At 40.3% G+C, this 25,702-nt stretch overlaps 1 protein-coding gene across 1 annotated transcript in view; it reads right to left on the minus strand.

Moving 5' to 3' along the window:
• The window catches only part of MTHFD2L (methylenetetrahydrofolate dehydrogenase (NADP+ dependent) 2 like), a 58,887-nt gene that overhangs the window by 7,516 nt on the left and 25,669 nt on the right, over nt 1–25,702 (minus strand). Inside the window, exons 5-8 of the mRNA XM_077814744.1 lie at nt 20,591–20,743; nt 18,734–18,841; nt 5,013–5,105; nt 267–392 (exon numbers count right to left, since the gene is read on the minus strand). Coding sequence (XP_077670870.1) covers nt 267–392; nt 5,013–5,105; nt 18,734–18,841; nt 20,591–20,743 — 480 coding nt within the window. The remainder of the gene's footprint in view (nt 1–266; nt 393–5,012; nt 5,106–18,733; nt 18,842–20,590; nt 20,744–25,702) is intronic.

Genomic DNA, 25,702 nt, shown 5'->3' on the forward strand with positions numbered 1-25,702 from the left:
TTGCTTCCCCTGCACCTGTCATCAGTGCTGGCATGCATTTTATAATTATACGTCCCAGTTTCTTTTAAAAACAGTCATACTTGGGCTCTTTAACAGAGTATGTATTAAGTTTAGATACAACTTCTTGCTTTGTCAATACACTTCTTCAGGTGAGGAGAAAAGATCCGATTTGACAAATTAATTTAACCATCTCATTTTTAAAATAATCAAATACCTTAAACCCAACTTATCCAGTACTTTTATATCAGAAGGGGTATTTTTCTTACCTTCAAAGTCCACATCCCCTACTAATTTGGTTTTCCCTGTCAGAGGGTCATGGATATGGTTGATGCCTACATCAATCACAGCTGCACCTTCTTTAACCATATCAGCTGTAATCAACTTTGGAATACCTGAAATCACCAAGAAATATTTGATTAACACAGCCAGATACAGAACTAAGTAATCTGCTCTTAATTATAGAAAATTTTATATAATTGGTTTATTTTTTCAGTATCTTTGTCATAGTTTTGATACACAGAAAACACCATGGTTTTAATTAGATTTTGAGGGTCAGAAACAAGGTTGATGTCAAGAGGTTGTGTCTACAGTGAGCAAATAATTTCAGTGAGGCTATGTAAGATCCTATTTCTACAGCACATCCTTGGATTCTTTGATTTCCCATAGATTTAATTGTTAAATACTTGACATTCCAACCATTTACCTGAACAGCGTACAATATTGTTTACGTAACATTGCTGACACAAATTTTACTATTCTAGAAGCAGATCAAATATTGCAACTGTTCGACATATACATGCAGCCACTAGGAGATCTAGCAAGACATTGGGGACTCAAGATATGCAGGTGACACACAACTCTATCTTTCACTACATATGAAAACACCACTGTCACCAAGCTAACCCAGTAATTGACTGAGATCAGTTCATGGATGAAGAATAACTGCTTGAGGTTGAACCTGGGCAAGTGGAGATTACGTTACTGGCAGAAGTAAATGCAGAGAAGTTTGTAGCTATGAAACAGTCTCCTTTGGTTGAAGATACACACCCAAAATCGGTTAGTCAGTCCACATTTTAGGAGTGCTCTTGGATTCCTTGCTGATGCTAAGCAAGTGCAGAGCAACCTCCATAATAACACAAATAAATAATTCTACTACCTATAGCTAGTTAGGAGATTGCATCCCATCCTGATGGATGATGACCTGGCCTCAGTAAAACAGACCTTCATTAACTTCTAACTGGACTACAGAAGTGCAGTCTACATGAGCATGAAGCCCTCAGCAACTAAGAAATTCCAACTGAACTCAAGTGCACAGTGCATGTCTTCAACCAGCCATCACGAATAAAAACAACTTAATACACATAAAAAGAAAAACTCACATAATTCCCTTCAGCTCAGAGAGAAGATGGGAGAAAGAGAAAACCACAGATGATAGTTACGTCACTTGAAACACTATCCAGGAAGATACCATGGTGATGAACGTGGTATAAGAACCAGAATAGAATGGAAGGTTATCTCAATATTTGCAGTTTTAGCTAAACTTCCTTATAATCATTAGAGGAAATAACTAGAATTCTACAAATGCCAAGGTTGTTATCCAAGGTAATTGGTAAGCATAAGGGTGACCTCTTTGTAGACACACATGCAGCCTGATCTTACTCCCATTGAAGACAACAGCAAAACTCTTTTGATGTCAATGGAAGCAGGAATGGTCCACAAAGACTCTCTTCTTTGCAAGGATCCTCATCGGAAGGAGCTTGATTTTAACACCCAGGCTTGTGCAGAGAGATGACTGCTCTAATCTGGCTTCCAGGCTCTGCTAAAATCCAGCATAAGCTCTTTGAACCATTTCAACAATTCTCTTTGACGCAGAGAAAAGCCCTACCTGTCAAGAACAGAATTTTAGTGCCATCTTTTTGAACTGTGTTCCAATATTTAAATAAACTTATAGTGTTTTATATTTTTAATGTGACCTATTGCTATGGCTTTAGAGACAACAACAATAGATCTAACTAGACATCAGACAGATCTGCCTGGCTAGGCAGCTAGTTAACTAACAGTTCCCTCAACTGTTAAGACAAATACTATATGACACCTAAATCATTATGTGCTATTGAGGAATAAAGTATAGAAATACTTGTACATTACCTCCATATTATATTTTATATGATCTAAAGGGAATGACATGTTATTCTGATAAGTGTAACCACTCAAAGCCCTTTCCAAATTTTCTTACCTATTACAGAACCCCCCGCTTTTTAAATGAGAAGACATTCCATCTTTAAAATAAAATACAGCCTTGCTTCATGTGTTATAAGGACACCTTCATTCTCTTGACTCTGCCACTCTTTAGTAATATGGGCATTCTAATACTCTAAAACAGAACATCTGCAGCGCCCCTCAGAGATATATGTTGTAATAGGTTTCCCTTCTCCCACTAGCTGGGTCAAAGGCAGGAATGGTTTGAGAGAGCTGTGGGGGGCAGGAGAATAGAAAGCAAAAGTGAGTGTTTCTGGATGCAAGCTGTTTTAGGGAGAAAGGGACTGCTGTATGAGAGAGAGGTGATACAACAACATTTCTCTCTCTATATTGTATATAGATGAGCTTGAAAAGTGTTGAAAGAGGCAAATTTTCTAATATACGTTCCAATAATGTTGAGAGGTGCTGGCCTATGTCTATTTCATCAAACTGTTACACAATAAACTGGAAGTTGTACTGGTAATAGGACCACTCCACAATTTTATGGGGGGAAATTATCTGAGCGGCATAGAGTCATACTCTACAACTCTTATTAAAGCTAGCAGGAGTTGCACAGCTAAATCCTTTATAACGATTTGAGAACATGCCCCATTAACACAGTAATGCTTAAACTAAACAAAAAAAATTGCTTGCTCCTCCCCCCCCAACCACCCCTCCCAAAATTAACACAGTTATTTAATTCTGCCTCAGCACAGAGGGCTGGACTAGATGACCTCTTGAGATCCCTTCCAACCCCACATTTCTAGGATTCTGTGATTTACCAAAGTCTCCTTTGCATACCAACTGCTACGAGATCGCTGACTCCTAACATGCTTTACGTCTAATATGTGGGAAATCCTTAAATGCGTAGGTTTTGCAGAAAAAGCTAATTATCTATTTTTTCAAAATCACAATTTAGGCAGAGCTGTTTTCTGCAAGAAATGTGAAATAAGAACACTTGAGGAAATGAATAAACCATTGGCTTGATAAAATGCAGACTTCAAAAACTAACAACTAAATGGAAGATAGAGTATTGCATCATGAATAGCATTTATTGCAGAAAAGGAGTCAAACTGAGAGCCAGCCTGCAAGTGGGCCTGCTATAGATGTGTTAGGGAACACACAAGGGCCTCCTCCTGCTGGCACTTCCCACATACAGCCCTGTCACAACTGTGGTCCCACCACAAATGGGGTGGGGAGGAAATAGGTTCATGCCCTGAACTCCCTTCATCCTAGCAGCAGAGCAAGCCAGGCACATCGGTGAGAATATTGCACCATCCCAGAGAAAGATGCAGTCTGCAGTTCCTGTGAACTCAGGGAAACTTAAAGGGATTATGCCTTCCTGAGGCGCGATCTCTCCCGGAGCTTCCACTGGGGCTATGCAGCTCCATGCCACACCCAATGCAGGGCTGTGTATACTTTGCCCAATCTAGCCCAGATATATCTCGTATTGTGTAATGAGTGTTGTATCATGTTCCTCTAACAAGTGACATGAAGAAAAAGTGTAAGCAACAGGTATTGCTGAATTGGTACTGAACACAATTTAACTGCAAGCACAGCCAACAACAAACTCTGTTCAGAAGCTGTGATTAAACCCTGACAGTAAGTTCTGATGAACTACTAAGCAGCATTTATCTACACAGACACGCTAAAGAAAATGATTCCACATCCATTATTATTTTCTACTTATAATTTGTGAATTCTGGTTAAGTGCACAGTCTAGTAATCACCATATGGGAGATCTGAGCTCAAGACCTGAGCTTGATTTCCTTGCTCCTAAGCTGGCATGTGAAGAAGTGCATTTAGCCTGTCAGGGAAAGCAGCACCTCACTTCACATTTGAACAGAAATGATAAGCCTCAGAGTAAGCCATACCCATATTCATCTGGAAGGCAGTTAGCAAGGCTTGGGGTTTGGAGTGTGGAGGAGTGATCGGGGAGGTGAAATGACACAAATCCTGTGTACAGCAAGAGGGGCTTGAATGACCACTGTGAAAAAAAAATAGAAGAACTACATAGACATTGGCCAAACTTGTTTCTAATGTTGTTAAGATATTAAAAATACCATTAAAGCAACATTTGCCATCCAAAGTTGGAACTCTGATCACTTCTTTATTTAGTAAAGAAATGCCGAATCAAAACACAAGTATTTCTGTCTACATATCTCCAGTAATATCAAACCACTGAACTTTCCAGTTACTAATTATAGAAAATCCATTCTTTCAACAGCCCATTCTTCCGTTTACCTCTTTATACTGCAATTGTACAAAACAAGGATGAATAATACATACATAATACCAAAACACCACATTTAATTTGCCAAGACTGCCCTTAATTCTAATAGCAAAAGAAAGACACTATTGTTACGTGAACATGGCCTCCAGCTGATTTACGGAAACCCTACTGTCAGAAGCTGAATGACTCACCATTTTTGTACAGTACAGAAAATGTTTTAGTTTATATAATTATACCTGTATTAGCTGTGCACTGACTGGTTTCCATTCCTGAGTTCATCCTTAAGCTTCCCTAAAGGGAAGGTGTCATACGTGATGAGAAACTAGTTTATGAATCTGCAAATTTGAAGGGCAAAAACTGAGGGCCAAATCTCTTCCCTTACTCAAAACAAGCGGACCCACTGAAGCACCCTCAGCAAGCATGATCACAACCCACTTAGATAACACATTTAAAACAGATAGTGGCACCACAGTTGTTAAAAACTCACCAGGTGCTCGGTTTCTACATTTGCCATTGTAGTATTAAGGACACTTAGTATTACCTGCAGCTACTATTATAATGTCAGCTAGTTGGGTATGGATCTTCAGCTGCTCTTTTGGAGTATATCTGTGAGTAATTGTCACTGTAGCATCACCTGTAATGTAAAATATTCACAATTAATTGTCATTTATAAAACTCCCACGAAGTATTTATTAACATGTGGAAATGATTCATTAGAACACACACTTGATCAAATAAATTCCTGTCTTATGATCTGATACGTCATCAGATATATTTCTTTTTTATGACTGGACACCTTTTTTTCAGCACATGCAGAATGCCATTGCTTGCCTTCCCACAGGTACAAAGAAGTGCAACCATATCAGTCTCATCCTTCAAAAGCATAACCCAGTGCAGCTGTTTAACAGTGTGGACTAAATTCTTTTCTGGGTTAACGTCACTGAGGTTCACGGAATTACATGGGAATGAATTTAGCCTCATGAATCTATTTTACTAAATGTGATATGAGTATAGCATTATAAGATGCTTTCACTTATCACAGCCTAAAACACTGGATATAAGGAGACTATGTTTATAACTTTCTCCTCATATGCCCTTGGTCATTCATCTCTCTCTGTGCCTACTATACACCTCTCTTGCCATTCTGTGGCACAAATTCTGAGGGAGACTATGGACTTCTCTGTGTCTACAACCAGAGATAAGAGCAGAGTTACCTTCACATCTCTGCATTTCCCGCAGGTCAGATTTTAGTTTTCAATGTATGTTTTGGAGAGGTTTGAATGCGCAACAAGTGGTAATGAATGTTAACAGGAGCAGCATTCATTCTTGTTGATATTTCCCTTTGGATTTGAAAATGGTTCATCGTGCAGGAAGGAGACATGCATGGCTCTGCCTCCGTTCTATCCACTACAGAGCTTGGATTGCATGGGGATTCCTGGGAGCTACAACACCAATATGGAAGTCTATCACCAAGGATTTTCTGCTTACAAAGCTCTGCCCCTGGCTACCATTAGTTTCACGTTGGCGGCCAGCACATGGAATATCCCTGTTGATTGCAGTGTCCCTAGCAGATTTCAGAGAGGAGAGGATTTATTTAAGAAACATTCATGCCCAAAACAATTAACAACACTGTCACTATTTGTGTATCTGATAAAATTCCTATTAGACAGACTTGAAAATGCCTGTCACTATGCCCACTTAGGGGAAGAAATTATCCAGACCAAATCCTATGGTATTATCAAGTGAGGTACCTTGGCTGTCCTATGCCTTCTTCTCCTAAACCCCAGGAGAAGCACAATGATAGCTCATCTCACACTGCTCAGACACTTATTATTCCATTAATATGGATACCAAAAAAAGTAGAAAGGAAAATGTCTCCCAAATATCCATTTCTGCTTTTCTCTCATTGCAGATGAAGAAAAGTCTTGTTCCACCATCTCCTGTTACTTGCTGTTAAACAAAGAGCTGATCACTCATCTGTGCCAGAGACCACAGGAAGAGTTTGCATGCATGGCAAATGGAGGCCTACAGTCTTTTGGGCTAACTCAGAAGCTTTGGAGACCTGCCCTTCCATGGGTGTATGTAGTTGGGCAAGGACAGTTCTTCTGTGGCTCCTAACACTAGACATGAAAAATCATACAATTGTGGGGAACCTGACAGAGAACCCGAGAGTAGCCCATCATGCAAATCAAGGAGGTTTGTGAGCATGGGGACCATGCTTCCTGGTTGTCTTCCAAAAGCAAGGAGGAGATAATTGGGAAAGCAATGAAGGTAACAATCAGCAAAGGAGACTCTTCCTAGGCCCTGAGCCTGATGCCCCCTCTCTTGCTCTTTGCTATCTTCCCTCTGTATGCTGAACCTGTTCCACCCCATGCTGTTCACCCTCCATCCATTTCAGGTCCCCTGGCACATTGTCTCCTCTTAAAATTTTACATTACAATTTTCACTATTTCAGTCCCTGCCATCTGCTCCGACACCTCAGGAACATCTATTATTGATCAAATCTGCACCTCATCTCATTGATACACTTTTCTTCCTATACCTTCAAACTGTGCCCTTGCTGGATTCCTTGTTCTTCTTCCCTATCCATCCTTCATGTATCCACCCTACTGTGAAGGTCACTCCCTCTTCCAGCATATGCCTGTACTTTATGTGCTCTCCCACAAGAGAAATGAATCATGAATACTACAGTAATTGGCAGCAGGGAGACACCCAGAGTGTGGGAACAGATTCACTGAATCAGTGGACCAGAGGAGGTTACACTGAGAGAATTTAAAAAGCTGTTGCAAAACCCACCTATCTGTTAAAGCTTATCCATAGCCAAAGTTAAAAACAAACAAGGAAAAAAAAAACAAATAAGCCAAAAGGAAACCAACAAGCATAGACTCATAGAAACTGGAAAGGGTGAATCCCCTACAAAGTACCCTCTGGACATCAGCATACTGTACAGATCTGATCTAACTGTTCAGCACTTAAGTTCTTTGTTGATGGGGTCCCTGGAAAAAAAAACCTGGATGGTTGGCTGGCTGAAACACAATTCTAAGTGACAGGAGATAGACAGAAAAGGTGATTAGGGATCAAAGGGAGGGCAGCAACTTTCCGTACTCAAATTCAGGCTCCAAGGATGAAGAGCCTGGCTGCAGCTGACTTTGAGTGTAAGATGGACCATTCTTCTAGAATCTCTTAGCTAAAAGGTCTGCTGTGATAACAAGACCCCCAATCATTCTTGTCAAGAATCCTATAGATGAAGCTTAGACCTTGAGGTTACTTAAAGCTACATTTTCCTCCCTTAGCATCTTAGGGATCAATAAATGAAAGGAAATGCACAAAACAGATATTGTGGAAACAGAAAGGAGATATTATTTTTTCTGGAAATCTGCTGTCATATCTTTCGACCTACTGATTATCATTGGCACAAAAAGATTTAATGAGGGAGCAATTCTACTGGCAAAAGTTTTTCTTCTCCAAGGATCTCGCTCTCACATAAGTGAATTGATACGTTAGCCAACCTGCTTGCGTATTGAGATGCTTATATTAGATGAACCACTTTTATAGTTAATTTATTTTTTCCACCCAAATTGCAGAAGCACCAGATCTCCTCTTAGGAAATTAGCTAGATGGGTTTCCATGTTCATTGATATAAATAATAGATTCCAGATTGTCTGCACTGATCCATAATTGCTGAGATTTCAGAAAAGCACACTAAATGCCTCACATTGCCAGGACAATCTAGATTCTGGAAAACAGCCTGAGGTGTAGCTGCTATCCTGAATGGAAGAGCTTTATGCTGGTACTAATAATTCTGCATTACCACGTGCAGGAATTGATAATGTTGTTGAGCTACTGGAATGTGTAACTCAACTCCTCCAAGCATAAGTAATGCCCCAGCTGAGCTGCTGCTGCCAGTGATCTCAAATTTCTTGTAAAGAACAAAAGAATTCAGCTATTTTACATCATTGCTTGGTATCCTTAAGCTTCAAATGAACGGTGAAGAAAAGGGTAGCATGCCTACTTCCTGTTCCATGCTAAAACAGCAACACCAGAGATGAAGTGCTGTAGACCTGCCCTCTCTTCTGGACTGATGGGGAGATCAAAAGGGATGAAGCCACTGAGGAGAAATGTCCATGAGGCAGCAATTAGAAACTGATGTTATCAGTTCCCATTCCCTTAGGGAAAAAAGTCGAGGGAGGGGAAATACAGACCCTGACATTATGGAATCCAGAGACAAGAAACATAGCTGTGTATCTAATAGGGGATCTCTGAAAGAAGAGCCACCTTTGCAACAGTAAATATGGGTACAGTTCTCATTAAGATTTTAGAAAGGAAGACTTTTATAAAGCTGAAAAGTCCTTCCACACCAACTTTCATCAAAGAAACTTCCTCTGAAGAGAAGAAATGCCAGCTTGTTTAGAAAAAAAATACCTTTCCTTCATGCACATAATCACACAGCCTTTTGAGCTACTATATTACAGGCCAGAGAGTCTGCAGTCAAGAGTAGGCTGGAAACTTAATCAGCTTCTAAGGCTGAACATTACAGGCTTTCCCTAGAACTTCTGAGGAAGGATTTGTCCTTAGGCAATCCCTAAAGCCAAACAATTAGCAGCTGCATTGAAGAATGGGCTTCACATCCACAGCAGTTATCATGGGACTTGTATGAACCTCAAAGTAGGGAGCTTTTCTGTTTATTTTGTGGTTAGGTTAAAATAGCGTAAATATATTTTTTCTATACACCATTACCTAAGTTTCAAGAATAAACTTGGAGGAAAAGATTTTGCTGACTAAGATTTTTGTGTGCTCCTGCTGAAATCACTCCACCAGCCTGCAAATATAGTTAGGATTGCAGCCTGGTTTCTAGAGCAACGGTTCTCAAACTGTGGGTCAGGACCACAAAGTGGGTGGGACCCCATTTTAATGGGGTTGCCAGGGCTGGCTCAGACTTGTTGGGGCTTGGGGCTGGGGCCAAAGCCCGAGCCCCACTGTCCAGAACCGAAGCCAAAGCCCAAAGGCTTCAGTCCTGGGTGGTGGGACTGAGGTTACAGGCCCCCTGCTTGGGCCTGAAGCCCCTGGGCTTCGGCTTTGGCCCCCGCACCCAGGATGGTGGGGCTCAGGCTTTGGACCTGCCCCCCAGGACAGCTGGGCTCAGGCTTTGGTTCCCCCTCCTGGGGGCATGTAATAATTTTTGTTGTCAGAAGGGGGTCGCAGTGCAATGGAGTTTGAGAACCCCTGTTCTTGAGAAGAATACAATTTCCTTTCTGAGGCCAGCATCAACTTTCCTGCCAGAGGGATCAGCTAGGGAGGTGTTGCCATCTGCAGGACAGAAGGACTTCTAGAAACATATCAGTATAGTTGAACCCAGCACAGGAGAAGAGCCCCATAATTGAGATAAGTCTGTAAAAAAATTGTATCAATTTATCAAAATTTTTAGATATGGAGGATTCCTCACCAGGAGCACCTGTGACCTCTGATACAACCTAATCCTGATCAGATAAAGCTAGACAAGTTCTGTATCTTCTCTCAGCATCCAGAAAGATCCCCCTGTGCCCCTAACTTTTTCAGCTTTAAGAGAAGCCTGTAAATCCATAGAAAATAATTTAATCAGATTATTGATGACATCCAATTTAACCTTCCTCAAAGAGTCATTGTTTGAGGATTTGTATTTATTGTTCTAACTGGGTTCTTAGGAGGAAGAGGAAAACCTTTTAAAGTTTCTTTTAAAGGTGTGTGGGTTTGTTTGGGGGTAGATGTCTTAGTCTTAGAAGAAACTGGGGGTGACTATTTTTACTTACTTTTCACCTTTGCCCCTATTGGTGAAGGAGGAATAATTGTTGTCAGGGAAAGAACCACTCAGAAGAAATACAGAATGGGACTTGGTTTAGTGAGATTTGACAAGGAACAGGTGAATGTTCGATCAAGAGGTCATAAATGTTTAAAGTGTGGTTCTGCTCTAAGCAGTGGCTGGAAAAATGACACTGTGGAGCTAGATGCTTATTGTCCTTCACTGATTTCAGATAAAATTCTTAATTTTATATTTAAAAATATGCATTTTTAAAAATGTTAGACCTTCAAGCTCTCCATGAGATCTGAAAGTCAAGCTTTTTTTCTTTTCTGCTCACTCATCATCATCAATTACCCTGACCCAGAATGATGTGCAAGTGGATTCCAGATGCTCCTTAACAACAGGTTGCTGTACGCTAGGTGGGGCTTCGTTGGTGGGATGGTCTTGGGAAATCACTGTGAGGTTTTTGATTTAACAGGGAAGTAGGGGTCAGAATGAGGGAAGAATTCTGACTAGTATTTTACTTTTTAGAAGTCAGATGGTAAGAGGTAGCTGGTTTATGGGGGTAGGTTCATACATGGCATGATGCAAATTATAACACTTAATGTAACCAGGAAACATACACGCTTTTAAAAAAGATTTATACCATTAGATCATTTCACCACAATTAGTATATTCACTCTCATTTATAGATTAAAACAAGGAAAAGGTATGTAAAATGTATGCCAAAATGCTAAATTTGAGATTTCAAATTAATAATAGAAAATTCAATGAAGATTCCCTTAGCAACTATCTCCTTGCTCTCAGGGATTACAAGAATGTTGTCTACTATCTGAGCATTGGGTAATTTGACTACAATGCAGTAAAGAATACAAATATAATACGCAAAAGAACTTCACTTTGTTTTATAACCAAAGATGTGAATACTGTTGCAGATTACAAATATCTATTATACTTGCATGATGTGTAAACTGAGTGTTTTGAGGAAACCAACAAAACGCTTCCCTTGTTTTATCATTTCCCTCTCACCTGGGCCCTGATTCTGGGCTGTGGCTGAGCTGAGGTTGTGGGAGCCTCTTAAGTACAAAGGTGGCTGTACACTACTTTTGCACCCCCCAGATTAGGCAACAGCAGGGGCCACTCTAAATATGCTACACTGCAATGACTCCCCACAGAGCCACCTACCGTTACAGTTTGCCTGAAGTGCATAGCTCCATACCAGTATGACAGGGGCTGTATAAGAAAGGGAGCCAGTTCTGCTGGCTATATGCCTCTAGGGAATCCCCTCTAAGACTGGGAGCTTTCCATAGAGCCAGCATACAGGGGTCACAGCACAGGGCAGAATCTAGCCCCTTGTGTCTGTAATTCAACCATTTTATAAAGACTGATTAAATAGGGATGGAAATCATGCCTACAAAGACAACTTTTGGATCTCCTACAAAGCTCCTATCAAGCCAAATAAGGGTTAAACTGATAGAAGCATCTTTAATTAATTCATCCTCTAATAAGAAGTCACCCAAGTCCCAAGTAACGGCCAGCTTTTGGGTTGGCAAAAGCCCTGTTACACACCTACACATCCATCTTCCTTTCATTCCCACACTTGTTTTGTTATGGATGCTTTGATTAGAAGAATAGATCATTTAACCTATAAAACACAAAGACACCTCCCCAGAAGTACAATACATTTGACAGGGAGGAAAGCAGCACATTGTATCTTTGCCAGCCAGGAACACATTGGGAGTCTCAACATGGTGGTGGGGGTGGAGGGGAGGGCTGGGGGAGAGTAGGCTGGAGGCACGACCTGGGAGCAGATACTGTGGTTGAGTGTTATGGGGGGAAATGTGACGAGCCAAAGGCATGATGATGATCTCCTTTATCAAGCTATACAAAAAAAATTGGATTCTATTAAGTGGTTGGGTGAAGCTTTTGGCCGAGTCCCCTGCCTTGTTTCCCTGCTTCATTTCTCCAGTGTTCATAAATATAAAATCCTGCTTCAAAGCAGAGCCAATGAAAAAGCCACTTATATGTTGAATGGTACCTTATGCACCAGGAGGAAAAGGACCTATTAGTAACAATAGTCAGAAAGTAGAGGCTTCATCCTTGACAAATAAAACAAGCAAATAAAGTCCTACAAAGTATATGCAGGGTAGGCATTTAAAGGCCATGTAAGATAATGCTATCGTTTTAGAAGGCAATGTTAGATGACAGTGTATTGTGTACAATACAGAAATGAATATTGAGTCTACAGAGATATTCAAATTCTGGAAAGAGTACAGAACTTGACAAATTAGCTCAAGAGGCATGAAAAAGATTTCCTAATGAAGCAAGGCTCATTGTATTTAAAGATATGTTTTGAGAAAAGGTGACGGCACAGAAAGTGTTTTTATAGCTTTTAAGAACCTTTGGCGTGAAACAATGAAACAGGAAATATTTCCAGGAGGACGGCTTTCAGAAAGCTGAGTGAATATTGCAAAACAGTATTGCAAACATTTTCTGGAATGAAAAAACAATGATGTATTTCAGTGGTAATTCATAACCCTTTCATTTGTTCTCACAAATATTCATACAAATAACTTTCATGTGCAAGAACGTTCATAGAAAACAAAAGTCTTACAAATACCTGTGCAAATATATAGTTGCAAAGTTTTGTGACAGAAGTATTTGCATGGTCATCTAGAAACTGACTTAAACAGCTCCAGTGACTTATTCAAGCCCTCCCCCTGTATACAAAATTTTCAGACATCCAATCATGGACCAGAAACAATAGCCCTGGGACTCAGATGTCCAGTCACACAGCATAAAAAATGAATTATGGATGGTGAATAGGAGTTGCTTATAATTTGTGAGAAATCCCATAGACTGAAAGATGTTTGCATAAAACATTAGTCAAATAAGCTTGAAAAAGAAGTTCATACAAGTTTAAGTCTGTTGATATAAGTAAATCTGCAAACAGACAAAGAACTAATTTACTCAAACAAACTATTTGCTACAAATAGTTTACATAGTTCTAGATATCAAATGTATACGGAGGAGTCATGCAATCATAGAATCATAGAATATTAGGGTTGGAAGAGACCTCAGGAGGTCATCTAGTCCAATCCCCGGACCAAAGCAGGACCAACACCAACTAAATCATCCCAGCCAAGGCTTTGTCAAGCCTGACCTTAAAAACCTCTAAGGATGGAGATTCCACCACCTCCATAGGTAACCCATTCCAGTGCTTCACCACACTCCTAGTGAAATAGTGTTTCCTAATATCCAATCTAGATCTCCCCACCCACACTGTAATTGAGACCGTTGCTTCTTGTTCTGTCATCTGCCACCACTGAGAACAGCCTAGCTCCATCCTCCTTGGAACCCTCCTTCAGGTAGTTGAAGGCTGCTATCAAATCCCCCCTCCCCTTCTCTTCTGCAGACTAAATTATGAGGAGAGGCTGAGGGAACTGGGGTTAGTTATGTGCCCCAGCCCCCTAATAATTTTCATTGCCCTCCGCTGAACTGTCTCCAATTTGTCCACATCCCTTCTGTAGTGGGGGGCTCAAAACCGAACGCAATACTCCAGGTGTGGCCTCACCAGTGCCAAGTAGAGGGGAATAATCACTTCCCTAGATCTGCTGGCAATGCTCCTACTAATATAGCCCAATATGCCGTTGGCCTTATTGGCAACAAGGGCACACTGCTGACTCATATCCAGCTTTTCATCCACTGTAATCCCCAGGTCCTATTCTGCAGAACTGCTGCTTAGCCAGTCAGTCCCCAGTCTGTAGCGGAGCATGGGATTCTTGCATCCTAAGTGCAGGACTCTGCACTTGTCCTTGTTGAACCTCATCAGATTTCTTTTGGCTCAATCCTCCAATTTGTTTAGGCCACTCTGGACCCCATCCCTACCCTCCAGCATATCTACCTCTCTGCACAGCTTAGTGTCATCTGCGAACTTGCTGAGGGTGAAATTCATCCCATCATCCAGATCATTAATAAAGATGTTAAACAAAATCGGCCCCAGGACTGACCCCTGGGACACTCCGCTTGATACTGGCTGCCAACTAGACATCAAACCATTGATCACTACCCGTTCAGCCCGTCATTCCAGCCAGCTTTCTATCCACCTTATAGTCCATTCATCCAATCCATACTTCTTTAACTTGCTGGCAAGAATACTGTGGAAGATTGTGTCAAAAGCTTTGCTGAAGTCAAGATATATCACATCCACCCCTTTCCCGATATCCACAGAGCCAGTTATCTCATCATAGAAGGCAATCAGGTTAGGCATGACTTGCCCTTGGTGAATCCATGTTGACTGTTCCTGATCACCTTCCTCTCCTCCAAGTGCTTCAAAATGAATTCCTTGAGGACCTGCTCCATGATTTTTCCAGGGACTGAAGTTCGGCTCACTGGTCTGAAGTTCTCTGGGTTCTCTTTCTTCACTTTTTTAAATATGGGCACTGTATTTCCCTTTTTCCAGTCGTCCGGGACCTCCCCCGATCGCCACGAAATTTCAAAGATAATAGCCAATGGCTCTGCAATCACATTCGCCAACTCCCTCAGCACCCTTGGATGCATTAGATCTGGATCCATGGACTTGTGCATGTCCAGCTTTTCTAAATAATCCTTAACCTGTTCTTTCACCACTGAGGGCTGCTCACCTCCTCCCCATACTGTGTTGTCCAGTGTAGCAGTCTGGGACCTGATCTTGTCTGTGAAGACCAAGGCAAAAAAAGCATTGAGTACTTCAGCTTTTTCCACATCATGTGTCACTAGGTTGCCTCCCCCATTTAGTAAGGGTCCCACACTTTCCCTGACCTTTTTCTTATTGCTAACATACCTGTAGAAACCCTTCTTGTTACTCTTCGCATCCCTTTCTAGCTGCAGCTCCAATCGTGCCTTGGCCTTCCTGATTATACCCCGCATGCTCGAGCAATATTTTTATACTCCTCCCTAGTCATCTGTCCAAATTTCCACTTTTTGTAAGCTTCCTTTCTGAGTTTAAGCTCACTGAAGATTTCGCTGTTAAGCCAAGCTGGTGGCTTGCCATATTTGCTATTTTTTCTGCACATTCTGCTATTCTTTCTGATTTAAGAAAAAGGTTTAACATTAGTTATGGATGTAGCTGTGCATATTTTTAATTACATTTTCATGTAATTTAGGCCACATGTTAGGGGCCTAAATGACAACAGCAGTAAGTAACAGAATGCTCAGGAAGCAGGCCGAACTTTCATTGGAGCAAATAAATTCAGATGGCAGTCGTTACAAAGAAAACATTGCGAGAACTGGTTCATTTAAATACTGTATCAACAATTCTAAGCATGGGAGAACAGAGGCAGATCCTGAATACAAGTGAAGGAAACTGAGGTATTTAACTGGCCCGAATATCTAAGCTGTGAAACAGGTCATTACTAACTAATTCCATAGCAATTTCTCTTTCTGATTATAAAACAAAAAGTGTCTCAGATCACTAATTCTTCCGAGTCTTGGCTGGTAGAAGCCAGAAAACTGTACAGTATTTTTGCCTATCAAACTTCACTCATCTAATTAGATCAGCATTGCAGACAGGAACTTGGAAAGTTAGTCCTTCTTCCTTAAACCTCATAACTAACAATATAAGAGAACTAATTCTTCTTCTTCCAGGGCAATGAATGGCAAAACTCCCATTGATTTTCATGAGAGCAGGATTGAGCCCAAAGCTTTTCACTGACTATAATTACTACACAAACATACAGAGAAGTTCCAAACACTAACTTTCCCACAGAGTCTTCATGGAAAAAACAACTATATGATTAGTAACAAGCTTTCAACATTTCATTATATTAATAATACATTTCACTACACTCCTACTAAACATGACTGAAATTAAGCAACACCCATGTTTACTTCATTTATGAATGATACTTCTGCAGTTCTAACATCAAAACAATGTTGCAAGAGGGTAATATCTTATTTAAAATTAAATAGCATTTGTTATTCTTTTTACACTGCAATTATAGCGGCATATCAGTGCCGCTATAATGAAGGAAGCATCAGTAATCCCATTATAAACACTTATTTTTCCTTATTTTCAGGGGGGACATAAATTGAACCATAACTACATTCCTCCAGGCTAAGAGTTAACATTATAGGTCTCAGGTTGAAAAGATACTTTGTTTTTCATTTATAAACGTTGATAAGCAGTATACTACAAAAGTGGTCAGATATATATACCAATAATTTAAAAGAACATCAAAAAAATTAAAAGTAATATATAAAGTTTGGAGAATGAGGGATGTATCTGTATTATTTTTATATAAATATCATGTGTACCTCAGTTTACCTCTGTGATATCATCCTGCCTGGGTTGTTCTGTGTTCTGTGATATCATCCACAGAATTAAATCAAAGGATGCTGTTGGGGGAAATCATCGGGAAATGAAACTATGGCAAAAATAATGTACAGTTCAGAGAACACACCCTGGGGAAACAATGAGGAAGCTATCAATTGGGAAATACCCCTGGGCCAGATTCCAACTAGGTTGGCGAAGTTTACTCTTTCCCAGCCGTACCCATGAACATAGGGGGTGCTAAAACTTTAAAGATGCTGGTTTAGGGAAGAAGGAGGTAGAGTCAGTTGTCAGCAGCTGCCTGGAGGGCTGAGGGGAGAAGACTCTGACAGAGACACACTAAGAAAGCAACACAGAAACTGCAGCAAACCAGCTCTCTCTCTCAACCTAGAGATGGAGGTAGCCAGGCAGAAGGGAACTTACAAAAGCTTGCAAGGAAAGATTACGATGTAGGTAAAGACCTATGCATATAAATGTTTTTGTTGTTATCCTTTGTTGTGTGAATTATGTATATTTTGCTGAATAAACAATGCTTTCTTTTGAATAAAATATTTTGAGTCACTTTAATCAGCAGCTGTTTCGGGCACCCAAAGGAAAACAGTTTACAGATGCCAAACACAGTTGGATCTTTTGGGTTAACATGGTTAGTAAACAGGAGACTGAAGACCAGAAATCAAGTCTAAGAGTGGTAGGACCACATGGTTTCACCCAGAGAGGGGTGAAGGTAGCTAAACCTCTCCACAAAGGGGTGCAAGTTGAGAGAGATTAAAAGGGGTCTAAAGTGCATCTCGCCCTGTAACCGTGACAACATGCCTGACAGAAGATACTATTTTAATACAATAAAAAATTAATCATTATCAACAGTTTTAAGCTATATTGGAGCAAACAGTTTAGTTGTTTTGGATGCATTTTCTCATTAATATAACTTAAAACCCCATCCTTATTTGAAGTCAATGGAACTATTTATGTGCTTAAAGTTAAGAACATGTAAATACTTTGCTGAATCAGAGCCATAGGTATATGGAGGCAAAAAGGGAGGGCCTGATCCAAAGGCCAATGGTAGCAGCAGGAATTCAGCAGATGCTCAGCACCTTTCAGGATTTGATCCTAATCAGTTGTGTAAATTAATACTTATCACTCAGTAAGATGAAATCCAAATTAAGGGCCTTACATGAATAGTCCCATTTAAGTCAATGTAATTATTTGGGAGAGAAAGACAAACTGCATTTTTTGCATGGCTTTGAAATCAAGATGAAACAGTTGTTGCTGAGACTATTCTCAGTGATGAAATATTGTGATTGGCCCAGAAAAAACAAGGGACAAGGAACACAGGAAGATAAGGAGAATTTGGATTATGGATAGTTTGTCATACTAACACTGTGAGCTAGAAACAAACGACCATTTCTGCTTTGAGATTTGTGTTTCTTAGCAAGCTTTCAGTAAAGTCCTAAGGATGGACATGTATAAAAAATTAAGTCACTGCATATCATTTTTAACGTTTCTACGGTCAACATTTCTTATAGAAAATTTAATTTCGTTTTAAGCAACCCCTTCCTCAATACATTGTTGGAGACCACTGTCTAACTGCTTCAGTTGCGCTTATCGTCGGATTCAGCGCAGAGGAATATCTATCTTGGGAGACTGTTTCTGCGTTTGTGTGGAATAGATTTGTTGGTGAGTAGAGAGATTTCAAATAGCTAGCTATGCACCTAAACAAGGTAAATGTAGGAACTATACACTAACAAGATTGCTAGGATGTGTTCCAAAAATGACAATTGGCCAAATTGAACATGTTCATTTTAAGTAGGGATTGATGAATCTCAGAAGTGCAGAGTTTGGGCTGAATTTGGATAAGTATTCAAAAGTTCAAATTCTTATCCAAACAATCTGAAACTCTTGAATTTAAACAAGTAAGCTGGAAATTTTGCAAGAATAAATATTTTCATGAGATTACGAGCATGGTGTCTTCTGCATGGAAACTTGAAGGAAACATTATTAATCCAAACATATTCAGAACACAGAAAAGATTGTCAAGTATGATTCTAAAAAAATTAAGTGATGGTACTAGGGATGAACTGTTACATTTTCTCTGTCCCCCTCCCCTTTGCATATCTCTCATTTTGCGCATTTTCACTGATCAGGTTATTAAAGTAAATCATAATATTCTTGGACATACCTCCAGGCCTTTCATGCTCTCCATCTGTATGTAAAAGCATTGAAATAGGCATTCCTACATTCTTAGATCGTCCAGCGACAACAACATTTTTTCCAAATGTTTGTATTCCTTACAGGGAAAAACAAAATAAAAAATAATTCAGTTAGTCTAAAAGATCCAAAAAACCTCACCACTTGAACTTGAAATGTCAGCCATCTGAAACAGTAAAGGAACAATTTTATCACCTATTCAAATTTCCTCTCAAAGTTAAATTTAGTATATGTACAGTTGATCTACACCATCATTTTACTATTTCTTTTAGAAACATATTTTTTCCCCCTATTTTAGTGTTAAAAGAGGTGTTTTAATAATAGGGAATTTTTGCCCTCTATTTTATATTTTTCTGCAGAACTCATCCAATTTATCACTTAAATTATCTTTCATTATTGAAAACTGAGGTTTAGACAAACTCTAGTACAGGTACTTGCATATGATATTACAAAAATATGCAAAATATATTGGTGACCATAAAATTACATCATGAAAGATCAACGCATTGTTTTGACTATTCTCTCTGTGCTCAATTTATTGTACATCTACTGGCTTTAAATATCTTATTCTATCTGCAGAATACTGCTCCATCCATCTTACTAGTCTTTAAATATTCTTTTAATCCTTTCTTTTCCATTCAGACCAGTACAGTAACATAAAAATATAATACGAAAAAGTACGTTTGCTGCCAAGTTTTGAAATGCCAAACCAACTTTTGACAGCAGTAATCTCTTCTGCAGTGCAGAGAGAACACTTATTTCATTTCAATGTATTCAACTAGTTAAATTCAATGACGAGTTCACTGAAAGTTAAGACATCAATTGGGAGTTGAAAAAGAAGGAAAACTTCTTTTCCTCTTCTGATCTATGAATAAAAACTTGGTGAAAGCGCATGGGATCTACTAGTTCAAAAATGTGGAAGCACATGGTGACCAGAAATAATCTGTTCAATTCACTAACTACAGATAATATTTACTTTGTTTAATACATCAGTTAGTTTATCACACGTTTTGAAAAACTTTATTTTACATTTAAAACTTTTCTTCTTATGCACCCAGCACATTTAAGGTAGCTTTATTTAAAAAAAATAAAAATAAAATTCTGTTTTTGTTCATTTTTAATTTAAGTTGAATTTCCATCCAAATAGAATTTGGCACAAATCACAAAAATCACAAAAAGTTAATCTAATAAATAAAGGCATAATCCTTAATTTTTAATATAATAAAATATTTAAAAGTTAAGAATCTCAATAAATAGAAATTAAGTTCAATTAATCGCTTAAATAAATGCATATAATACATCCTCCTGGTTAGCAAAAAGAAGCACCAAATTTATGAAAGGCTATATTTAGTAGCAATTCAACATGTTTTAAAGTATCAGAGGGGTAGCCGTGTTTGCTGCTTTTACAGATCCAGACTAAGAGTTCTGTGGCAGCTTATAGACTAACAGACGTATTGGAGCATAAGCTTTCGTGGGTGAATAACCACTTTGTCGAATGCATGTATTCACCCACAAAAGCTTATGCTCCAATATGTTTGTTAGTCTATAAGGTGCCACAGGACTCTTTGCCATGTTTTAAAGTTTACCAACTAATGAGAATCAGACTTTCGTTAGGAAATAACTAAAAAGAACAAACGCAAAACATAATTCAAATAGTTTATTTAAATCAAGCTTTCCTACTTGCTGATTAAAATTGATTATTTAAATCACTTTGATTTAAATTAATCCATTCTGCTGTATTCTATCATGTAAATTTCCTTGTATATGCCTTCTTGCCAGCATTAATTTTTCCTCTCCAGAACATTTCAATAGACATTTAGTTTCCTACCTGTTCGTTTTATAATTTCCCAAACAGCAGCAGCTGTGGCAGGTATAACAGAAGGTTGATCAAGACACAGTCGTCCAATGTTGATAATATGGAATCCATCCACATCCTTTTCAGGTGCAACAATATTGCAGACTGTTCGTTCATCTATATGATCTGGAAAATTGTTATTTAAAAATCATATTTTTTCTCAACTGTCCACAGAAGTGAGTGCTCCCAGCCCAACTATTTTATTTTTAAGGAAAACCACATGTATTTTATTCAGTTCAACAGTCTGTCAGGTCACCATTATTATTCACCATGAGTAAACTGCCAATCTGATCTGGGGGAAAAATCCTTCCTAACCCAGCATATGGCAATCAGTAGTTTAACGGAGATCGATTTCAAATAGATTTAGTTAAACTATCACAACTTTTGTAACATAGACAAGCCCAGATACCTCATGAGTAAAAATTTAAATCAGTTGTTAAAATATAGCTGTTCATTGTTCTGTGTGAAAATAACATAGTGGTCTCAGTCCAGGTTCCAGTGGATTGATGTCTGTATCACTCAGAAACCACCACCATAAATGACAGTCTAAATGGAGTAGCCAAGGACCAAATGAGAAAGGAGGGTGAATTATCCTCTCGCTTTTAGGCTATGTACACTACAGCTTATGTTGGCAGATGTTGCTCAGGTGTATGAAGAAAACACCTCCCTGAGCAGCGTAAGTTAAATTGACATAAGCGCTGGTGTGGACAGTGCTATGCCAGTGGGAGACAGGCTCCTGCCAACACAGCTACCATCGCTCGTTGGGGGTGGTTTAATTATGTCAATAGGAGAGCACAGAGCAGCATTGGTGCAGCGGTGCTGCTGTAAGCTGCCTAGTGTAGACACAGCCTTAGAGGTGGCCCCTCTAGATCAGTGCAGAGGCCTAAAGGCAGGGCTCTGCAACAAAGAGGGGAGTTTACAAAGCCACTACTATAACTGTTCTGAGGTTATAGAGAGGACTTCAATCCCCAGGCTTTGATGTGGTACCTTTCACCAGTTCTAAATTCACAAGAAATACTTAATGAACAGCTCTCACCTCCACCCTTGAATCTGTTAATATCGCTGCTGCTTTTCAGACAAAAACAAGGACTCCAGAGCTAAAAGTCAGCACACTCCAATCTATTCCCAGAGTCAATCATTATTCAGTAAATCAGACTTTGTCCTACTTACTTATGTTACACCGCCATCATGTGGCTAATTCATTTCACTGATTGAAAACTGTTGAAATTAATACTAGATAACAATAAAGTTTTGCACTTAAAAAAATAAAAAATACTTTCCAGCCACAGATCTCAAGACAGCTTATATGTCTACACTACAAAATTAGGTCGATTTTACAGAAGTTGATTTTTCAGAACAGATTTTATGCAGTCAATTGCGTGCGTCCCCACTAAGCGCAGTAAGTCGGCGGAGTGCATCCACAGTACTGTGGCTAGTATCGACCTTTGGAGCAGTGTACCGTGGGTAGCTATCCCACAGTTCCTGAAGTCTCCGCTACCCACTGGAATTGTGGGTTGAGCTCCCAGTGCCTGATGGGGCATAAACATTGTCACGGGTGGTTTTGGGTACATGTTGTCAATCGCCCCTCCCTCCCACCGTGAAAGCAACGGCAGACAGTCGTTTTGCGGCTTTTTTCCTGGATTAACCATGCAGACGCCATAGCACTGCAAGCGGGAGCCCGCTCAGCTCACCGTCACCACTGCTGTTGCGGGCAAGTCTACTGTGGGGGCTGCTGTGATCCAAGTAGCCAATGCAATCACTGACATTCTGTTATCAAGAGTAGTGACTCTGGGAAACGTGCGGGCCTTTTTAGATTTTCGGTCCATCATATTCCTGTCCTTTGTCGCTGGTGAAGAAGTCTTGCAGCCATACGTTCCACATGTAACAGCTCCAGGGCTCTTGATCTTTTGCCTTGGCCACACAGCAGCAGGTACCTTCGCATCAATGGTGAACGGCTCCACCGCTTCCGCTGCAACTCTGCTATCCTGATCTCCTGCGAGCTGGGGGCTTCTGCCTCAGGCTGCTCTCCCAACTGGCAGCACCGCATGGTCACACCTACCCCAGCCTACCCCTTGTTCCCATGGCTCATGAAGCCTGGACAGTAGTAAGGAGCAGTTCAACTATAGGCTGAGTAAGTGCAGAATGGTGGTAGAATGTGCCTTTGGACGTTTAAAAGCTCACTGGCGCTGTTGGTCAGACCTCAGTGCAACCAACATTCCCATTTTTATTGCTGCTTGCTGTGTGTTCCATAATATCTGTGAGAGTAAGGGGGAGATGTTTATGGAGGGGGTGGGAGGTTGAGGGAAATTGCCTGGTGGCTGATTTTGAGCAACCAGACACCGATTAGAAGAGCACAGCAAGGAGCGCTGCGCATCACAGACACTTTGAAAACCAGTTTCATGACTGGCCAGGCTACGGTGTGACAGTTGTGTGTGTTTCTCCTTGATACAAACCTGCCCCTTTGTTGATTTTAATTCCCTGTAAGTCAAGCACCCTCCCCCCTTCGAAATAAAGTAACTATTGTTTTGAAACCATGCATTCTTTCTTTATTAATTTTAAAAAATTGAGATAATGGACAAGGTAGCTGTGGGTGGTTTTGAGTACATGTCATCAGTGACCTCTCCCTCCCTCCCTCCCTCCAGGAAAGCAATGGTGGACAATCATTTCTCACCCATTTTCCTGGATTGCCCATGCATACGCCACAGCACAGCAAACGGGAGCCCGCTCTGATCACCGCTGCAGTTGTGAGCATTATAAACACCTCACATTTGCCCTTGGAGATTTTGGCATATATATTGGCATTACGTCTTTTGGAACAGAGTTCTGATAGCACGGATTTGTCTCCCCATACAGCGATCAGATCCAGTTCCTCCCGTTCGGTCCATGCTGGAGCTCTTTTACAATTCTGGGACTGCATGGTCATGGCTGATGAGCTTGCCACGCTGGCCAAACAGGAAATGAAATTCAAAAGCTCCCGGGCATTTTCCTGTGTACCTGACTAGTGCATCTGAGTTGAAAGGGCTGTAAAGAATGGTCACAATGGAGCATTCAGGGATAGCTCCCGGAGGCCAATACCGTCGAATTGCGTCCACACTACCCCAAATTCGACCCAGCGATGTTGATTTTAGCGCTAATCCCTCATCGGGGAGGAGTACAAAAATCGATTTTAAGAGCCCTTTAGGTCGGCAAAAATGGCTTCACTGTGTGGACGGGTGCAGGGTTAAATTGACCTAATGCTGCTAAATTTGACCTAAACTCATAGTGTAGACCAGGGTCAAGAGATAGTAAACCTTAAAACCTTTTGTGAAGTATAGATTATTTACTCCCATTTTACAGATGGGGAAACTAAGGCACAGATAGGTGTCCAAGGTCAAAGAGCAAGACTGGCAGTAAAGGTGGAAACTTGATCTGACTCACAGTCCTGTACTTTATTAATTATTATTATTATTATTTGTATTACAGCAGACCTTAGAAACCCCAGTCAGGAGTCAGGGCCCAATTCTGCTAGGCACTGTACACATGTGTATCAAAAAGACAGTTCCTGCCCTTAAGAGCTCACAATCCAAGTGCATGATGAGACAGCAAGTGGACACAACAGAGGAGAACACAAGGCAACAGACTATGATTAGCTCAGTAAGAAGTAGTCACAGCACACCAACTGCCTAGCCATTGCTGAGTCTTTTGTAGGCATCACAGCATGGGTGGGCTTTTAGGAGAGACTTAAAGGAGGATAACAAAGTCTTTGTGAATTTTTACACAAAGCTCATTCTGAGCATAAGAGATAACATGAGAGAAAGCATGAAGCTGTTTGAAGGAAAACTGGACTAATGGGTGATAAAGGTTAGCATCGCCGGCGGAACAGAGGTGAGGTTGATCACTTGATAGCATACAAGACGAAAAGGTAGGATTGAAATATGCCATAAAAAGGCCTTAAAAGCGAAGACAAATCATTTGTTTTATGCGGTAGAGAAGGGGGAACCAATGGAGGAATGCAAAAGGAAGTGACAAAGCAACAAGTCAAGAAAATTATCTTTGCAGTAGTGTTTTCAGTATATTTAACGGGTGGCGGGCAAGATGACTTTTATCAAGACTTGAAAGAAAGAGGTTGCAGTAGTCAAGTTGGGAGATAATGAGAGCCTGCAGGAGAGTTTTAGCTGTGTTGACAGAGAGGAGAAGTTGAATCTTAGGGTGTGTCTACACTGTGAGCTAGCCGTGTGTTACCCACCTCATGTACATATACTTGCACTAGCTCTCTTCAAGCTAGCATGCTAAAACCAGTAGAATAGCCATGGTAACATGGACAGAGGCAAGTGGTGGCACAGGCTAGTGGTTTAGCTCAAAAAGAGCTAGCACAAGTACATGTACAGAAGCTACATATCGCACCCCTAGCTCGTAGTGTAGACGTATCTTTAGAGACATTGTCCAGAAAGAAGCAGCAAGATTTAAATGTGGCCTGGGATGTGTGGATTTAGAAAGAGGGCAGAGTCAAAAGAAGATGCCAGGATAAAGTGACAAGGAGGACCAGAGTGTTGTCCTTGATGACAGAGAGATGTAGGGATGCAGAAGGGTAGTTTGGGAGGAGGTCTACACTGTGGACCTTACAGCCACTGAAAGGTCTCCTGTGTAGTCGCTCTATGCCGGCGGGAGAGAGCTCTCCTGTTGGCATAATTAAATCACCCCTAACGAGGGCAGTAGCTATGTCGGCGGAAGAGTGTCGGTCAGGGTGTGTTTTTTTCATACCCCTCGTCAACAAAAGTTTTGTTGACAAAAGTACTAGTGTAGACATAGCCCTAAGAAGCTTGCTTTAACCATGATACCGTATTTCCTCTGGGAAAAAAAATAAATCTCTCACTTCTATTCTAGCTACTATTTTATCAAATGATGTTTTTCTTTGGAAATTAATTAGTTGGATATTGGTTTGTTTTCACATAGGGAAAAAACATGCAGAAAATGCTGACCAAAGGCTATGATTAGCAGGTATGAAGGGGTCATCTTTAATGAAAAACTTTGTGAGCAGAACAAGTAATCTAAAAACAGAACAAAACGTTCGTATCCCATGAAAACGATAAAGTTGGCCATGGTCAA

Source organism: Eretmochelys imbricata, chromosome 4 (assembly GCF_965152235.1).
Source record: "Eretmochelys imbricata isolate rEreImb1 chromosome 4, rEreImb1.hap1, whole genome shotgun sequence".
Taxonomy (NCBI): domain Eukaryota; kingdom Metazoa; phylum Chordata; order Testudines; family Cheloniidae; genus Eretmochelys; species Eretmochelys imbricata.